This window comes from Tympanuchus pallidicinctus, unplaced genomic scaffold (genome assembly GCF_026119805.1).
Source record: "Tympanuchus pallidicinctus isolate F22 unplaced genomic scaffold, pur_lepc_1.0 scaffold14, whole genome shotgun sequence".
Taxonomy (NCBI): Eukaryota; Metazoa; Chordata; class Aves; order Galliformes; family Phasianidae; genus Tympanuchus; species Tympanuchus pallidicinctus.
Window position 1 is genome coordinate 16170587 of NW_026294659.1, and position 19658 is coordinate 16190244.

Below are 19658 nucleotides of genomic sequence, written 5' to 3' on the forward strand. Positions count from 1 at the left end.
TTTATTGCAGCTAAACACTTATTTACTACTTATTTAAGTCTAGTATTAAATGTGGAGGTTGGCAGCTCAGGGTTGGAGCTTGACGATCCTTGAGGTCCCTTCTAATCTGATCCATTCTATGACTCTGTGATGCTATGAATTTAAGTGAGTTTTCACTTAAGCTTTCCTACTTTGTGTGCTTTATAAATAAAACTGCAGTAACCGCTCCTTCTAAAAGATTTTTTTTTTTAAACCTTAACTCACTCTAGCATGCCAGGCTAGCTGTCACAATAATGAATAGCTTTTTCATTATGCCAATAATTGTTTTTAAATCGTTATCTAGATTGTAATAGTTTAAATAGAGATTAAGAATTTCAATTACCTCTTTTCTTCCAAGAAGCAGTTTCTAAACTTTGTATTAACCTCTCCTGCTCAACCAATAGGTGGAGGAGTGCAAACGTATGTCACAGTAACCAAGTGCTAGAAATACAGCAAAACATGACCTGAAAAAGTTCATCAAGTTTGGACTCAAACACGAAATCCCAAAGCCAGAATCAATCAAACTACCCAAATGATCCTAATTAACAGATGTTAAGGTTTGGGAAAGCATGTTAGATGCTCTCATACTGTCAGAGAACATCAGTACAAAATGTGGTAAACATACATACTACAATGTATGTTCATGAACAGAAACAGATGACCACATACATGACCTAGAGTGGAGCTGTAAGGTTTGTAACACAGCGGCAATCAGCCTCTGTCAGAAACAGCATGTTGGGACAGAAAAGCACAGGCCTGATCAAGTGTGTCAAAGCTTATATCACTGAAGCAGGATAGCAATTTGAAAGAATCTGCATCCTGTTATTTCATCAACTACATTGTGCTTTGCAAATCAAATCAGAAGAAATAATCTTTAATTTTTCTCAGCTAAGAAAGGTTATTATAAAACTTCAATTCAAATCTCAGCTTATACATTATTAAATCTATATTAAGAATTATTTTAACTACTTTTTTTTTAGTTAGATTAAGGTTGGAATTTTGAGTACAAAGAATATTACCTATGAAAGAAAATAGACACTAATTGACTTCAAAAAGTCACCAAACAAAAACTATTTTTTCACTATTTTCTTCCCTTCTTACTGAAAATGAAAGCTTTTGATCTACAGTGTTTCTAGACCATTAATTTTAACATATTCTGCATTAAATCTAGCAATGCAATGCTTAACACATTTACCCTACTTTATTTTACCTTCAGCTAAGACAAGAACAATCAAAATACACGTCAGGTTGATAATTAACAGTAGCATATACTTATTAAAAAAATCTGCATTAAGAAGAAATAAATGCATTAAGAAGTTAATACCAATGTCCTTTTCCAAATCTAGTGGTCATTTTACAATAGCTTTTTGTTGTTGCTGCTTTTATTTTTTTTATCAATTCTTCAAACCACTTCACCATGTTGTTCCATTAGCCTTTGGGCACACGTAATAGAGGAGGCAAGGACTAGTATTAGTATTAAAACAGGAGAACGAAAAGAACAGGAACAGGACATCGAATGAAAAAAACACTTGTAAAACTAAATGTATGATAGTACAGTATCCAAAACTACAGATAAGAACTTACACAATAAGAAATTGAACTTAAAAAACAAAACAAAAACAGCCAACCAAAAAAAAAATCCACCAAACAACTCACTCTGCTCATTAGCTGTTAAGTGATCAATTGTGACAGCTCTTGCCAAGCGAAGCTTATTTTGTGCCTTAAAATAAACTTTGAGTCTCAAGTTACAAGTGAACAACATAAAGATGAGCATGAGTGAAAACAAAAACAATCTTGGAAAATTATTTACGGACAAAGAAATGAAAAAATACCACCAGGAAAGCAAAGAAGGGAAGTAGAAATGAGGAAAAAAAAAAATTAAGTTTGAACTAGGTCAAACATTGAGCCTCCAGGAAAATGAACAGGAGAGCAGATTGCAGGCCAGGTCTGATTTGTGAGATGGGTATCTCCGCCTCACAGTGAAGAAATATATTTTTTTCCTGCCATTCTCCAAAGTTATTTCAATTTCAACAAATTAGAATGAAAAGGCATTTTACTTGTAAAAGATTAGTTGCAGAACATTTTCAAAATAACGTATTTAGCATTGACACATTTATCATTTTGAACTATTAAAAATAAAATCACAGATTCTTTTACATGTAATTTTATTCCAAAAACCAGTAACTCACTTGGAGCTCTCCTTCCCACCAGCCACCTGGGTTCTTCTTTCTGATAAGAATCAACTGACCAGGAGCAAGGGTGAGTTGTTCTGGACCCGTTGCTGTGTAAGAGGCAATAACTTGGGCAATTTCTGTTAAAGCAGGAAGAAAAAAAAGTTAATCTGGAAAAAAAAAAAAAAAAAGAACACATTCTATTCAAGATTGACTCTGCTATTATCATTGGTACAGTATATCCATTTTGAATTTTTTTCCATTAAACTGTAATGCATTTACATAATTTCTTGAATACAAACTATAATTACAAAACAGATTAGAAGTTTCTCCTTAAAAAGTTCACAGCAGTACAGGAATAAGAGAACAGAGATGCAAGAGCTGTATGGGTAGGATGCAAAAAATATCTGAAATAGAGAAGAATAATGACCATAATTAAAGCCATGTGGCTCTTAAAATCAAGTTTTATAAATATTGTTTTCCAATAAACATGTTTTTGTAGCATCAGTTTGGACGATGTTCCCTACTAAGAGATAGACGGTGACGACAGTATTATGAAGATGTAGTAACAGAGGTGTAAACTAATAAAGGTCTGCAAAAAAATTCTCACCACCACACTAGACAAAAAATGGAAGTTTCTGAAATGCAACAGGCAGGGTTTATTTTGAAACCTTTCTTTTGTAGACATTAATAGAAAACCGGTGCCTTCTCTAATTCACCTAGCAGCAAAAATGTGACAGGAGAGTAATGGTAAGCACACAATTCTCTCTCAGTTACATTAGCCAAAGTGGATAGAGCAGTTCATGCCATTTTACAGTTGTGGAAATATAGATGAAAACTTAATCACCACAAAGTCTGACAGGGTTAACCCATTTCTGAACAGATGTGAACTGACAGGAACTTGTAAGTGGCTGCAGTTAGGGCTGAATTGTCTGACTGATAGCATTTAAGTCAGGTTAATCATGTCATCAAAACATGGTTAGGATGATAGAGAGAGTATATTTAATACAATGATTATTGGAAACCTTCGGTAAAAGCGTGGACCAAACAGGTGATGAAAAAGGTCCTGGCTGAGAGTTAGAAAGATGCTTTACACAAGGATCTGGAACATAAAAAATAGCATTTCAACTCTGAAAGCAGAAGAAGGAAGAAAGAAATGCTAAGTAAATATGATATTTGTAGGTAGAATAGAAAGGTCTATACAGATAAAAGCCAGCAGCAGCACAGACTGTTCTGTACAAAGACAAAGCAAGCTTTTTGACAGGATACATGGCTGTAGTGCTAAAAGATCTACAAGATCTCAGGGGAATGGTAGGCTTTTCACAATTGCATCAATTCACCCACCTCAGAGCAATTCAGAAAGTAAAATGAACACTAGCAAAGAAACTAAATATGGGCATTGGTCTTTTTTTTTATTATGCAAAATCCTCTCTCTACCATAAAAAAACCATCATCTTCAATATATCATACTATGCATTCTATTGAGAGAACAAAAATCTTATAGCTTGTAACTCAGAAAAAAAACATCACAACTTTATCTACATAATGACAATCCACACGGCTCCAGATATCAGAGATCCTCTTTCATCAACTGGTAGCATATAGAATTTTTACTGTGAACTGATCTGAATTACAAATTAATATCTAGCTCTCATGTCAAAGAAAAGCAGAAAGTTGGAGGAAAACATGCAGCAAAATAAGTTTGGGGGATTTTTTGTGTGTGTTTTTTTTGTTTGTTTGTTTGTTTTTCTTTTCTGTTTTTTCAAGTAAAAAAGGAAAAAAGAAAAAAAAACTTTTATTCCAGGAAGGACTTTTAATTTTATTATATTTAAATATTGAATTACTAAGAAGAGATCCAATTCATTTACAGCTCAGGCCAGGAGAACCTGTCCTCTACCAAAAGAGATTCATTTAGAAAGAGAAAGAAATGTCTTCTCACAGATACAGTTGTCCCCATAATGCCACTTAAATTCCAAAAGACAGCATTTTCTCTTCCTTGTCAAACACAGGCTATTATCAACACTCACTTGTTCATCCTGCTGCTTCTAGAATAAACTGGAATATTTCACCTCATTTATTAGCCTTTCACTTCTGTGGCAAAAACATCCATGAACCTCCTTGCTGAAAAATAGGCAGGACTGCTCTTAAACTGTTCTTAAATTCCAAAAAGTTCTAAATACACCTTTTGTCAACACAAACCCTTCTCTCCTCTGTTTAATATTCAGATTTAGCAGATTAGTGATTATAAGGCTGCTACTCAAGTCCTCTCATCCTTCATTCTCCCATGCATAGAAACAGTAGCTATACCTATCAGCATCTTGTCGTTATTCCTACCAGGTCTCACTTTTACAGGTTTTCCAGAGTTCTTTTCTGCCTCTCTCAAACTTTTAATCTATTAACACAACTGTGTTTGGTTATTCAAAGCAAAGTTTAAAAGGGCAGAAGTAGTTTATTTCTAAACCTTTCTTTCCACAGAAAGTGGATGGATCAGTCAGATTTGCCGAGAGCAGAGGTAAAATAAAACAAATGAAGCTGGGGCTACTGCAATCTATTCTGCATCCTCTCTCTTTTCTCTTACACACTTGAGTAGTGAGCCAGTTCAGGCAGACAAAAAGCAACTTTCTCCCCACAAAACAAAATAAAACATGAATATGAGTATGTATATGGGTATGGAAATAGGCAGGACTTGGTAATCCACATCCTTGAACTACCTCACTAAGCAACTAAATAAGTTTCAGAGAAAGGGACAGAAGCATTGAACATCTCCTGATTTAGTTCAACTGGATGCAAAATCATATCTTTCCTACAGAAGCAAATAAATACACTGAAGAGAAAAACAGAGATGCCTTCTGGAATGTTTACAAATGCCTGCCAGTGACAATGTGCTCTTTAAATGATCTTTGGAAAAACAGCCGTCTAAAGGGACAGCTCTTCCCCTGACCTCTAACCCAAGAACAAGAGGACTTCTTTCAAGCCAAAAAATAATCTGCAACATGATGATCTGCAATATGACCAGGCTTTTCAGGCAATAAGCTACACGGCATACATACAAGGTATATGCTCTTGAAAATAGGAAGTAGACACAAGAGCTCAGAGTCAATGTATACCAGATTAGGGCAACGCTGTGAAACCACAGTGTGAAATGTGTACTTACATTTCAGGGATGCTGGGAAACTTGAGAAACTTTTGTGGGCTTCCACTGTTCTATTTGGTTTAGTTTACACTTGTTTTTGAGCAAGGAAAATGCTACTTCAATATGGTGATTAATAGGTTATAAATTAATTTAATATAAACAGTATTCATTAATGTAAATTACTAAAGCATAACAGTGTATTTCAGAAGATATAAATGACCAAGAGCAAATAATTTATTACTATAGAAAAGATTTTGTTCCCACTGAAGTTTTTTCACTGACTAGATATACACAGTACTTAAGAGGAGGTGCTGTCAACTATATGTGACTTACCAGGTTTCTTCCCTAAGCTTCCTGTTTTTCCAGCTGCTCCAGAAGCCTTGAAATAGAGAGGGAGATGTAAGTTTAGCAGTCATAATTATATCTTCAGTATACTAAAATGATTTACTGTACTTCACTTTAACACACCAAAAAAAGATGAGAGTAAAAAAACTCAAATGAAGTATGTTCTTACATAACTCTTACTACTTGAGATAGCAATTAATATATAGAAACTAAAAAATGTGATGTACAGAAGTGGATAACTATATAAAGGTGCAGACATCTTTCCTAACTCTCCTGCCTTCCACTGACTGTAAATACCAATGTAATTACAATTTACATAGTATTTTCATTATTAACCTGCATATCTGCAAAATGTTAATGTTGCCAGGTTGAGCTAGTATGACAATAGTAGTTTTCAATTCTCAAATATTTGGATTGCAAATATGCCTAAAAAGATCATCAAACATAATTATTAAAATACTGTACATATTATGGTTCCAAATTTTCTTATATGGAAAATTAGTTAATGTAGAAATCCTGTACTGAATCCCTAAGATGAGCTATATGAACTTTTTAGATGATATGTGTTACATTAGTAAAAGCTCCACTATCATTTTTTGTGCCTAGCTGAGAGCATAGGACACTCAATAGTGCTATCTGTCTTGACAAAGACAGCTAATTCCTTGGATGGTAGGGTTCAGATGAGGTGTGAATATCCCGTTGCCCAAGCCAAGAGAAAAGAAGAGCTTCTGTGAACACTCATGAAAAAACTAGCAAAGCCACGGAAGTAGTTCAGTTCAGTTATGTTTAAGAAAACAGGTATTCTGAAAAAACAAATTTAGCATAAAAATGCTTCTTAATTTACAAACTCACAGTTCTCCTGTTCAAAAATATATCTTTCCTAAAAAACACCAGTCACTTGGAAAAAGTTATCTTTACTTAATTTTTTCAGTGCACTTTCAGACTAGTCACATACCTGCAATTAGAATATTCAAATCCAGGCGTGGTTTGGACTCTACCTTGCATATCCCTTTCCTCAGTCATTTTGCCAATCTTTTTAATAGATACTCTTTGTAGGAAAGAACCCCCCAATAATCTAAATAATCATCTCACTTTCTTCCTAGTACATTGCCAGCCTTAGCTATTACAGTACAAATGTCTGATACAGATGACAGCAACATAGCAAATCTAAACTGTCTTTTGGTCAGAAATACTGAACATACATCATATCCTATTGCCTTCAAGTGATGCTCACAATGCTTCACTCTCTTCTCAATTTTTCCCTTAGCATCTTCCTCACATATCTGGAGTCTACGTAAATGACTGGAGGGTTTTCAGAGTACCAGATCCTCTAAGGAAAAGAACAATTTAATCCTCAATATTCTCCTTAACTTGATGTTTTTAAAAGCTGGGAATTTTTAATAATGAAACTAATAAAGGCAATAACTAAGAATCTAGTTGAATGACTGAGAGAACAGTGCCATTTTAAAAATGTGTATTAGTTTTGAATACCTCAATAGAATAGATTATTAGGAAAAATAACTGTCTTGAAGAGTATGTGACTGCTCTAGGACTTCAATGTTGGGGACATTTTCCAGGAAAGCTACTATGGAAGCCTGATCTTTCAGACTGAGCTAAAATACTTCATAATGCTGTATTAGCAGAAATCTCAGTGGGGTTGGTGTGCATGTCCTATTACCTGAAACTGCCACTGGAAGGTGACAGTGAGGATAGGGAGAGGGTCGTTTTTGTTTTTTTTAAATCCAAACATCTGGCACAAAAGCACGTTTCATACACCTTGTAAACCACAACTGCCTTTGACATTTTGTGAATCCTAGGAAGGGTTGTGGAAAATGGATGAGGCAAGTTAAAAATCTTTTGGTCTCAGTGCAACTTTCTTGTAAAAGACTGATTACAGTTACTTTCTGGAAAGCCAGCAAGTCTTCCTTTCTTTCCTTGGTTCTCTTTCTCTCCTGCCTTCCCCTTCCTCCCTTCCTCTGTGACTACTGTGACCTATATTAACTTTAAAAAGTGAAATACAAAAGCATCATACAGTGATTCGATGCAAAGACCAAAGTTAGGTCTGGGAACAAGATGTTCCATGCAAAATGATGGTGGGTCCATCCGCAGACACGAGGAAAAATTAAAAGGTTTAGGCATGTAGAGCCTGATAAAGTAGGATGTGACACTATATCTTTGCTGGTAAACATGGATTATCCTGAGAGGGGAGTTTCAAAATCACCTTAGCTAAACTGAGCCTGAGTTCTGTTTGAAGATTCTCTGAATCCTTGTTAAAGAAAAAGAAGAAATAAACAGAAAACCTGTTTCAAAAATTATCTAAATTAGAAATGGTGCGCTTAAAGATAGACCCAACTTCAGGTCTCCCCTGGAGAAATATCTTGCATCTTTTTGTTAAGAAAAAAAAACAGTGTAGAGCAAATAAATCACTGTATCTCCTTTTTATACATCTAAGATACTAACTGCATTTGAAGACATTTTGTGCCAAATGATAACATCTTTTGAAACAAGAAGAACTTGCTCTGATAGTTTAATAAAACAAGGCAGTAGAATTACCAATTGTGTTGTACAGTAATGCCCTAAGAATCCAGACTGAATAGGTTTTGATTGCAAGATGTTTTTCAGAACACTTACACAAGGTCTTATAAGTTGAGGGATCTACATTTTTGGTTTTCCAAATCCACCGTACCGGTTCCATATTCCAATGCAGAGGTAATTATCACACCAGTCTCAAGGAAAGGGTAAAATAAAAATCCGTACCTACCTACCTCAATTTAACAAAAACTCTGAGAATAGACCATCAAGTTGCTTACTTGGAGAACATAAAGACATTCACTTTATTAATATGTTCAAACTTTAAGGAAGAGAAAATTCCTGAGTATGGTTGCTTGAAGTAAATGAATAGAACTGCTGAATGATTAGCACTGCCTTGTTTTTCAGGCCTAAGTCAACAGAGCAGAACAGAGTAAACTAATTTGTTTTTTTAGCAAAATTCTTCATGATCAGCCAGCAGCTGTCCAAGCACAGCAGCACATCCGAAAGTTAAGACAGCCACTATTGTGAAATCCTTTGCAAAAACTGGCTCTGTGACCAAGCTGAATAGCAAAACCTTGTACGTGTAATGGCAATTATCCACTTAGAACAACTACTATCTCCTGGGGGGCATGTGAATCACTTCAGGAAAATAACCATCCTGAATATAAATCTCCGTGAGCTCTGCACTCTTTCCTCCTTTTTTTTTCTCATCAAGATTTTATCTGAAGATGTGGTTTTCACCAGCATAAAGAGCAGTCGGACCATTGTTAATAAACTGCACTTTGTGGTTTCAGGCCCAGACAAGCTGAGATCAGACAAACATGAAACTGAGTTCTCTAATAAGCACAGTTCTCAGTATTAAATATCTGTTAAATATTAAATATCTTCTGAGCTCTCTACAAAGACTTGCCAATATGTGCCTCTTCTCCATCAGACAGGACAAGCATTTGATACGCCCAATACTTGAATACACACAAAAGGCAACTTAACATATCTCAATATACATTCCCAGATTTTGAGACAAAAGTGTGTTAGAAATATCTCACTTGTCTTCAGGACAAACCTCTACCCCATCTTAATGAGGTGACATCACAACTTGCTACTGTAAAACATGTTCTCTCTGACAGAAAGTACTCCTAATCTAGTCGGGGACTTGACCCAACTTTTTGCTGCTCCACAGTCACTAGATAGATTTAAGGTCTGACCTGATGATCTTTCAAGGTCTCTACTGACCTGGGCTGTTTCATAACTCTAGAGTTGACGCAATTGAAATGGCAGGAAAGAGCACAGGCATATCCAAAACTGAACGCTAAACATAAAGCACAACATTTCAATTCTAAAATGAAGATTGAATGTCTTGAACTGAGGTGCAGAGAATGGGACACAGTACTTCAGAAGTGGCCTTGCCAGGGCAGAGGAGAGGGGGAGGATCACCTCCCTCGACCTGCTGGCCACACTTTTTTTTAATGAACCCCAGTACACCATTGACCTTGTGAGCCACAGGGGCACACAGCTACTGGCTCATGGTTGATCTGTTGTTCATCATGACACCTACATAAATTTGTATTTATTTACTTAAAAAAACCTATAATTCTCAAAAACACAAACAAAAAGTCCTTCCCAAGAGATCAATACCATATACAGCTGACAATAAGCTAATTCCTACTGGTAGGTGAGAATTACCCTTCCCAAATAGACAAGGAACATAAATGAGAACACATCTTTCTTAAGAATGTCTAAAAAAAGTTTAACATAGACATGCTCTATCAGATTATTCCAGGATAAAATCAGATGAGACAGGACCTCTATTATTCAATGCAGTAGTTAGCTAATTTTTATTGCTAGATTTGTTTCCCTAAGTTGCAAGAACACTGAAACAGGGAAAGAAAAAAAATTTAATAAACTGAAATATTTTCCTTAATTTCTTTTTTAAAGAAAATGACAGAAGGATACAACTCAGCCATCAAAAACTTACCTGGAAAAAAAGTAATTGTAGCTATTTTTATTTGTCTCCACAAAACTGCTAAGTTAACTATCAATTTATCTAGGAGCTGTTGTCATAAATGGCTCAGAATGGAACTTAAGAAATTATGTTGTGAAATGTAACTATTATTTCCTTTTCCAAATTCATGTTCAGCAAATACTTCTTCGTCCCTTGCAAACCACTCACTTGCAAACATCACTACAATACCAAAGAAAACATAACTCCCCCAGGCCAACTGTGAAACAATTTAATGTCTCTACCTCAGAATCTTTGAGTCTCACATAATTAGATGGGAAAACTCCTGTTTTATCACCCAGCGTTCCTGTCCACCAGTCGCCATCTTTCTTTGTCACAAGAATCATATCACCTTGCTGAAAGGTTAGGTCTCCTTGCTCAGAACTCTCGTAAGTATACATAGCAACATATTCTGCAAGAAGGAAATAGATACACAACATGGGGAAACACTTGATAACCTGCTCGATTATCATTTGCAAAGCCGAATAGAATATGATCTAACTAGGAGGCTAGACAGAAGATAAATTGATTAATTACTTTATTCATAAAGCTTCAGTATTATTTAATGTATAAAATGAAATAGATAGCAGAACTAAATACAGTCTATCAAAAGTCTGCCCTGGGGAATCTTTTTGGTAAAATAGTTTCCTAGTGTAATTATCATTACATTATTATATTATACATTATTACTTTATATCAGAAAGTATTCTGAACATATTTCCCAGTGGTTTCTGATTTGTGCTGTTGACTAGCATTTTCAGATTTGAGGGCAGAAAAAAATCTCAGTACCCAAACATCTGTCTTAATCTTACATACTCTGTTTGGCTCTCATGTACAGTGAATTCTTTCATTACTTGAAGGTTTGCACAGGGAGCACACATCTCATTGCATCTTTTGAAACAGCTGGGAAATGTCAAGACAAAGCCTGAATGTTTTATTTTGTTAAAACACAGTCACCCACTTAGTATTCAAGTGCAAGAACACTAGACTGATGTTAAGTACTGCAGTGCATAACTGTACCACAGGACTACACAAAAAAAAACCCCAAACACCTTTACAGAAAGGATTACAAAGAATTTTGAACAATTAATTAACACTGTAGACACAACTTGATACATTCTTACTTAATAAGCATTAACAAACTTTACATGGGCAATAGATTACTGAAGATTATATCCTATGTTTCTGTGATCAGCTCTGGAATTAAGAACAGCTCACAGTATTTCAGGAAGATTATCATGCATACTTGACAGAAATGTTCAAGTATTCCATTGCAACTGGCGATTGTTCCATTTGCTTGAACACTACATCTGACCAAAACCTCAACTTGACTACTGAACTTCAGCAAGAATTCAAACCACAATAAATTTGCTTAATGAAAGCTAAGAGATAGTTTACCTAAAAACTGCAGTTGAAGGAGACATACATCTGTTTGTACACAAGTACACAACAACATTAAAATTCACAATGTATGCCATATACATGTATATTCTCTCACGTTCCCTACATCTAATAAAATATGGGTCTATCATCTTCTATTACTTCTTAAAAATACAGCTTTTTTGAAATGTTTTTATATAAATTGTGTCCCTTTTTAATACTAACATATAACCTAAGATGTCCTATAATTTACCAAAAAAGACAGCATTTCCAAATTGCTTTTAATGAAATACACACTGAGCAAGACTAGTTAGGTTTCAAAATAACTGATCATCCCTTTTTCCACTTTGGACAGATTTCTAATGTTCTCTTCTTTTAATTTCTGTAGTGCTCATGTCAGTAACATATAAAATACAGCAATAACCAAAGAAACTCTTCCACTTGAAATCATACGTAGAATTGTAGCTGAAAAATGCAAGGCATTCTGAAGAGATTATGTAGATATTAATTTGTAAACTAAATTTAGATCCATTAATTTATTCTGACTGTGATTTAAGTTAACCTTACAGACATTGCACTGAAGTGGATTAGAGTGCCCACAGTCTGTTAGCACAGCTCGTATGGAGACATTAACTTCCAGTTGAAGAGTGGTAACAACTAAGAATACAAGTCTTTTAAAACCCTTCAGAGACCTGACAATTATCTGTCTGTGCCCCATATGCTCCATCCTTAAAAATGAGGGGTAGCTTTGACCATAAGTATCACAACTTTCAAATAAAGAAACTACAATCAGTTACAGGGAGCTTTAATGGAACAGTGGAAATGAGTACCGAGTGAAATTGAGACATTCATTAATAATTGCTGGCATCATTAATTACTTACGAATTACAAATAAAAACAACATGGAAGCGTTTTACCGGCCCTCTGCAAAAACCCATTCTGAAGGGAATAGGGAATTCAGTTCCATAGGAAACTGAACTGATACCAAAATATTTACATACATACTAGTATGTATAGTATGGAACACTATAAACTGTAGAAGAAATATTCAATTATTGTTTCCACATATACAACATACCCACATTTTTACAGGCCTGATCTTAAAACAAACCTGTTTTGTTGATTCTGGGCTCATTTTTGGTTAATACGCAGACTACTTACATTTAATCACATAGTAAAATAGTGTCAATGCCATCCAGTCTGGAATGCTTACCTTCACCTGACATAGTTGCTTTAGCTGCTGGTGATGCTACTCTTTTCAGACTAGCAGGACTTTCTGAAGAACCAGAATCCATGCTTTACAAGAGAATAACAGTTATTTAAGAAATTAAATCTCTTCAGAAGATGCTTAATGTATGACAAAAATAAAATATGCACATGTATCCCTAAGCAATTCCCTAAATTTTCTAATAGACAGTAAACTTACAAATTACATATTTCAAGTACGATGGCTACTTGTAGTTATAATTAAGTAAATGCATGGAATACACAGTTTGCTGCCCCTCCTTCTCCCTCAGAAGAAAAAAAAAATCTAAAAACATTGTAATTAGTATTAGTGATGTTAATGCTGACTTCACCTTTCACAGAACTAGATTCTGATTGTTTCATCTTCCAAGAACAATGATAAGTGATTAAGCTTTGATGTATTGTAATTTATCCTGGGAAAAAATAAGCTGAGACTTATATAGCTGTAATTCATGTCAAAATAGTAATTTCTTAGTTGCAAGTCACATATAATTAAGACTGTAGATTAAGCTTTAGGTCTATTGGTGGTGGCGCATAGTGCAAGGAGAACTGAGGTCAGCCTATATATTCCTCACCTGAATTTTCAGCGATGGGAGTAAAAACCTACCAGAGAAGAGTTACATAAAAATATTTATGCAGAGTTGAGTCTAAACTTGAAAACTCAAGTGAGCAACTCTTCATATATATTTAATCAATATAGTATGGAAGTAAAGTATGGTATAAGCAAATACAATACCTTGTTGACTTCCTAATGGGGCCTGAAATAAGCTTCACATATGACTTAGGAAACCAGCCCTTTTGTCCTTGAACTTCTCCAAACCACCACATATCTTGCTGCTCTAAAACTGTGATGACATCATTTTTGTTGAAATTAAGGTGGTTATCTTTTTTTGCTCTCCAAGGATACAAAGCCTGTGCTTGAAGTCCCTCCACTTTTTCACCCTAATGCAATTTAGAGAAAAAGAGAGAGAATTCAGTCTTGCAACACTTTCCACAAAGAAAACTCCTTATGGAGTTACATTCTTATACTATTTATATAGCCACAATATACTATGACTTCCCCTCATCTGTATAAAGCAAAATATGTCAGTCAAAATTACAAAGTAATACAAGAAACGCCCACAGACCTCCTACATTTCTATCTGTTAATGTGTAATCACTGTAATGCAGGACTATTTGGGAGTTTGCTTCTTTGCAATTTCTACAATTAAGATATAGATACAATAAACCTTGACAAAGTTATTTTGAAAGGTTTAAAGCAAACTTTACAGAAAATTAAAAATTAAAATTCTGCTGCTAGTAATATATTGTATATACTACCTTTTAGTTTTGTTCAAAGACACTAAGGTATTTTGCATTTATTAGAACAACACATTAGCTTACAAGAACAACATGTCCAGTTGAGGAAAGTGCAGTCTCTTACAGATGGACTGAATTCATCTACTGTGAAGATTAGTCTCATCTACACCACTTAACCATATAACCCACTCTGGAACGAAGATTGTTGTCATGTGATTTAATAAAGCCGAAAGGAAGTGATTCAAAAATAGCACCCAGCCAAAACTTTAAGAAGACTGGACCACTGTAGTTTAAAAAAGCCAGCAAAGAACAGCAGAACAGCAGCTTGTTTGTGTTAGATTCTGCTACTGACTTTGTTAATGGGTTCACACTAATGCATTAGCACTTCAAACTGTCCTAGTTCACACATCTCATGAAAGGGTTTCAATTGTAAACGCTGGCTCTTTGCTATCCAGAAGTTCATGCTGGCTCAGAACAGTTCCAGTGAACACAGCTGCTCACCTGACCCAAAACGGGAGAGGGAGATGATCCTGTAACAGTGGCAGGGGTGAAGGCTGATCTCTGCCGCAGCTGCCCTGCACTGGGAACTGTCAACGACGGCTGAGCTGCCCAGGCATCCCAGTTGTCTGTCTCTTGTTTCTCATTAGTGTTTGCTGGCCATCTGAAAATAAGTGAATTACATTATTCCTACTGTATTCAAAGGAATAAAAATGCTCACATGCAAAGAAAAAAATTCTACATTCTAGGTCTATTTCTTGTAATTCAATACTCCATGAGTTATTAGCAGTGAAATTAACTCTGCAGTGAAAGTTAGGCAACCAAAGAGAGGGTTACAATAAATACATTTCTGAAAGGCAGCCTGTAAGAACAGTTAATTGCTCATCGTTGCTCATTTATGGCCAACCATTTCTGTAATTTAGTTTCATTGTTCACGTGTGCCCCCCATACAATGAAAATGTTAAGTAATGCAGTCTGTATTATGCACAGACACTGACCTCTCACATGCCTCTGTATTATGTCTCATACTACTTCAAATCCTTACCTTTTTTCTTTTGCTTAAAAATTATTTCCTACTGACTTTTCAACTCTTTTAAAAGAGTTTCGCACTATCTCTTATCCTTTAAAATGTCCAACAAATCTCATGATCCCTACCTTCGCCTCAAAGTACCTACTTAAATGATCAAAATTCAGTGAACTCGAGGAGCATGATAAAATAATCCAACTTAAATCTTCTCTGCCTATTTTCTTTGCCTGCTTCATGTGCTCTTAGCTGAGTAATCAGTTGTACGTCTGGACTGTAATCGTGCCAAGCGCACAACCAACAAAACTCTTCTCATGTCAGGGACAGCATTTCTAATTTTTATGAAAAGCATGAAAGTGTGTATTATCTACCTAGATATGATAGGAGAATAATTCCAGTTTTACAAGGCTGCAATTGTAACTACTACAGAAAAATATTTTACTTCAAACAAAATCTTTATCTTTTGCAATCTGTGTACTTGTGTCAACTTCTTGTCGTAGTCTAATCAATTAGAAAGTACTCCAATGGTACTTTGAGGCGATAATCACTACCCAAACATACGTTGAACTGAAGTCTGCCCAGTTGTTGGCAGTTGCCGTGCACTCTGTAGATGCAGCAGTTCCCAGTGATGTGGTTGTTTCATGCACAGAAACTTTAGGTGCAGGAGCTGCCTCAACTGGTTTTATAGACGCTGGAACTTCACTTTCAGGTATTTTTTCTGCATAGTTTGCCGGGAACCATCCAGTTTTTCCCTTCAATTCTCCACCAAGCCACCCTGGTTCTCCAGTCTGACTTTCATCCACCTGCAGATACATTACATTAGAAAGTTAAGAAACATAATATACAAATGGTATACTAAAAAAAAAATAAAATACATCTCATCCACAGTCATTAACTTTATCTACTTACAGAGAAATGAAAACTTTATTACAAGTACAAGCTCCACCTAGGTAGAACTTTATTATTATTATTTAATTTACCACTGGGAGAATTATGCCGCCAGCTATTCTTTCAATAACCTTTAATAGCTAAGAGAAGATTTTGCAATGTAATGCGCTTTGCAATGTTGTGTTTTTTTTTTTCCGAACCAGAATCAAAAGGTTTTCTGGGTGATAACGTAGAAAAAATTAAATAAATAAATGAATAAAAATTTTAATTTCAGCCCTAATGCATAAGCCAAGCATAGTTTTTGAAACAGATGCTTGAAAGTCTGTGACAGCACACCAGTTTTGGAGATATTAGTTCTGGAGAACTAATGAGTTTGGGGGGTTGGACTCGATGATCCCTGGAGGTCTCTTCCAATCCCTACAATTCTGTGATTCTGAGAAGACCATTTTGTGTTGCTATTTCTGTTTTAAAACATTTTAAAGTTTTTTCTAAATTTCCTTTTGCAGAAAATACAACAGAAACACAGCATATTAAAATCAACATCCACCAAACAATTTCAAAACAACAGTGACATATTTTCTAACATACTTATATGAAATAATTCCATGTTGATAAAGAATCAAGAATTGCAGAAGAAAAATAATCCACCATTACTATCCCTCCTCATAACTCATTAATTGATATGGTAGCTAAACACTGACACAATATCTGGAGGCTGCAGGCACTTTTTTTTTTTAAAAAAGGCAGTAATTGCATTAGGTAATAATTACAGCAAATCTGGTGATCTAGCTATCCAACCTGCCTTTGATATTCCAACAAAATTTCAGTTTCAAAGAGTTTAAGCAAATCTTTAAGTTTCAAGGGGTTTAAGCAAACATACAAACAAGGCTTGCTCCTGTAGCATGTCAATAACGTACATCTATCTGCTGCAGATTCCCAAGCAGTGATCAAGTTGGCAGTAAAACCAGGCCAGTAATGAAAAGTCACATGATCAGCTCTACACAGGAGCTGTTTTTTTGCAAGAATTTAATCTGCTTAGGCCAGTAGCATACACTATTTTAAAATACATAAAAGTTTCTAATGAGAGCGTAAGTCATGCGTTCACTGTTGCAGTTATCAATATAGCAACTGGTGAAAGATGCTTAAATCCGTAATTCAAAATCACCTCACCCTTCTTCCTAAGCATTCATTATCAACACGAGGCATTTGTTGCTAACATTATGCTACATGAGCTACAGAATTAGAAATTCTTTTCAGTCAAAGGAGACTTCAAAATATGGTGGCAAAGGATGACATCCTACAACGGCATGTGATAGTATCTCAGAACTGGCTGCTTCAACAATTGGAAATGCACCAATCTATACATTCTGTTTGTGTGGAGAATAAACAACAACAACAAAAATCCACAGTGGTAAAAAATTATTTGTGGCAATGGTGTAAATGAGTCACTCGAGACCAAGAGAGGGAACATTGTTTTGCATAGAAATGACTCCAACTGAAGCAGCATAACCTCCGATTGTTCCTGGATCACTCCTTGAAGCTAGACAGATTGCTTTGCTTTATACCCTGTGCTGCCTCTTTCACTGCCTTATTATTGTAATTTGTAGCCCACACTCCTCTTCTGGTACAAAACAATCCATTATTTCTGCTTTTTGTTGCATGTATCTTCTGTCTCAGTCCCTATTAACTCAAAGTAAAACCAGAAATGAATGAAGTACATGCTTGACCAGTTCAATGTGGTTTTACTGCAGTGCAAGGCAAAATTTCCACTGCAGAGCTGAATAGGATTTGTTAGAGCAGCAATATGAGTGATGGAAGGTCACAGCAGAGGTGAATCTTGGGACAGCAAGGGAGAGATGGACTATCAGCACGCACTGCAGAGTTGAATAATCTAAGCAGTAATAACAAGGACACAGTTCCTACATTCAGTTCCTCAAGTTGTACCTAGAATCACCAATACACAAAAGAATCAGTACTGAAAGACTAAAAATGTGTCATCATGGTCTTCAGAAAGTGGCATCTTTGAGACAAATCACAGTAAACACAAAAAAACACTGTGATTTTTCAGCAGATAAAAAAAATCACCAAAGCAATTTTTAAAGCAACTGATTCAATGTCTTCTTAGAAGGCATCTTAATGTTATTATTAAGAAATTCTTAAAACAGCTTATTAGGATACTCAAAAGTATATTCAATCAAATTAAGTTTTCAGTATATATTCATAGAAAGACACTTTGAAAAGCAATTTTTTTTTATAGTTCTTTGAAAATGATTTCTCAGTTATTCATATAAAATATAACTTGGATCTACTTTTGTTGCACAGTACTAGAACTTTAAATAAATTCCTTTGTATGTTTTTTTCAAATTAATTTGTTCTGATTAGCTTCTGTTTTTATACTCACCGTTCCAAATCCCTACAAGAAACTCTATTCCAGATTATTTTTTGCAAAATACAACTAGAATATAAATGTACATCTGAACAACAAATAGAAGTGTGTGCGTACTTTTAATTTACTCAATCATACTTCAGAGACACAGCTTACATGTTCTCATTCCCAATGGCTGAATACAAGTGACAGAAGTAAGAGCAATACAATAATAAGCAGCAGAAGCATTGGGAACAGCTAATTTCTTTCCTAACACAAGGACAGGCTTTGCAGTGGCCTAATCCACTTTGAACTGGCTTGTGTATCACTAGCAGTCCATGTACACAGAAAGAGAAGTTCTGTTTTACAACAGTGATTCACACTACATATGAAGTCAAACCCTTAGTCTCAAAAAGCTATTTAATGAAAGCTAAGCAAAGTACCACTGTTCGTTTTGCTCAACAATCTACCCATTAAATGATCATTTTAACTCTACTTCATTTGTAAGCTTTTGATCTAGATATTCTGAGAATACTGAAATTCTTATTATAAATCTGAATTTAAGCTCTGCCTGCCAGAGGCCATATGTTGACTACGCCTACACAAGATCTAACACAACAAGGCTGCCTATGTATCCATTACAAAGAACAGTCATTCTAAGTTTCACAATCAACAACTAAAAAAACTGACAACAAACTAGCATTATGAAATTGTTCTAGTCCTCCCTATTTGAGCTTCTTCTTCTTTGAGCTTTCTATTTAACATACATTCTGCTATCCGAGTCACTGCAGTTCAGTTAGTCAATAATTCAACTGTATTTCACTGAATTAAGTTTATTTAAACAGGCTGAATTATATCAAAGAGTATCAGTAACAACAGAATCCATTCATTTGCTCCAAGATGGAACCCAACAGAAGCAAATGCCAGCAGAATCTGTTTTTGTCAGAAAGCTCTCCAAAGGAGATGAATTCCATACATTGTATACATAATAGAAAGCACATAATAAGGTCTTGAACAGACAGAGCTCTGAACCAAGCATGGCTTTCTCAGCACAGAATATACTTGTTTCCAGAAAAAAAAGCTTGTTTAAGTTATAATTAGGGTTATAAATCAATCTATATAGTGAAAGAAATAACAACCTTAAGGTGAAAGGAATTAAACATACATAAAAAGGTAAGAAGCTGAGAAAATAGAAATTCAAGTTAAAATACAAATATCCTTTAATGAAAAAATAGATATTAAAAAAAAAAAAAATACAGCCC

General features: G+C 35.1%; 1 protein-coding gene across 6 annotated transcripts in view; it reads right to left on the bottom strand.

The window, feature by feature from the left end:
* ITSN1 (intersectin 1) overlaps positions 1-19658 on the bottom strand; it is a 120934-nt gene that overhangs the window by 27989 nt on the left and 73287 nt on the right. For all 6 annotated transcript variants that reach the window (XM_052673855.1, XM_052673854.1, XM_052673858.1 and 3 more), the window contains 7 exons: positions 15705-15946; positions 14624-14783; positions 13560-13765; positions 12792-12874; positions 10444-10610; positions 5656-5701; positions 2208-2329 (listed from right to left, as the gene is read on the bottom strand). In XM_052673855.1, the coding sequence (XP_052529815.1) occupies positions 2208-2329; positions 5656-5701; positions 10444-10610; positions 12792-12874; positions 13560-13765; positions 14624-14783; positions 15705-15946 (1026 nt within the window). The remainder of the gene's footprint in view (positions 1-2207; positions 2330-5655; positions 5702-10443; positions 10611-12791; positions 12875-13559; positions 13766-14623; positions 14784-15704; positions 15947-19658) is intronic.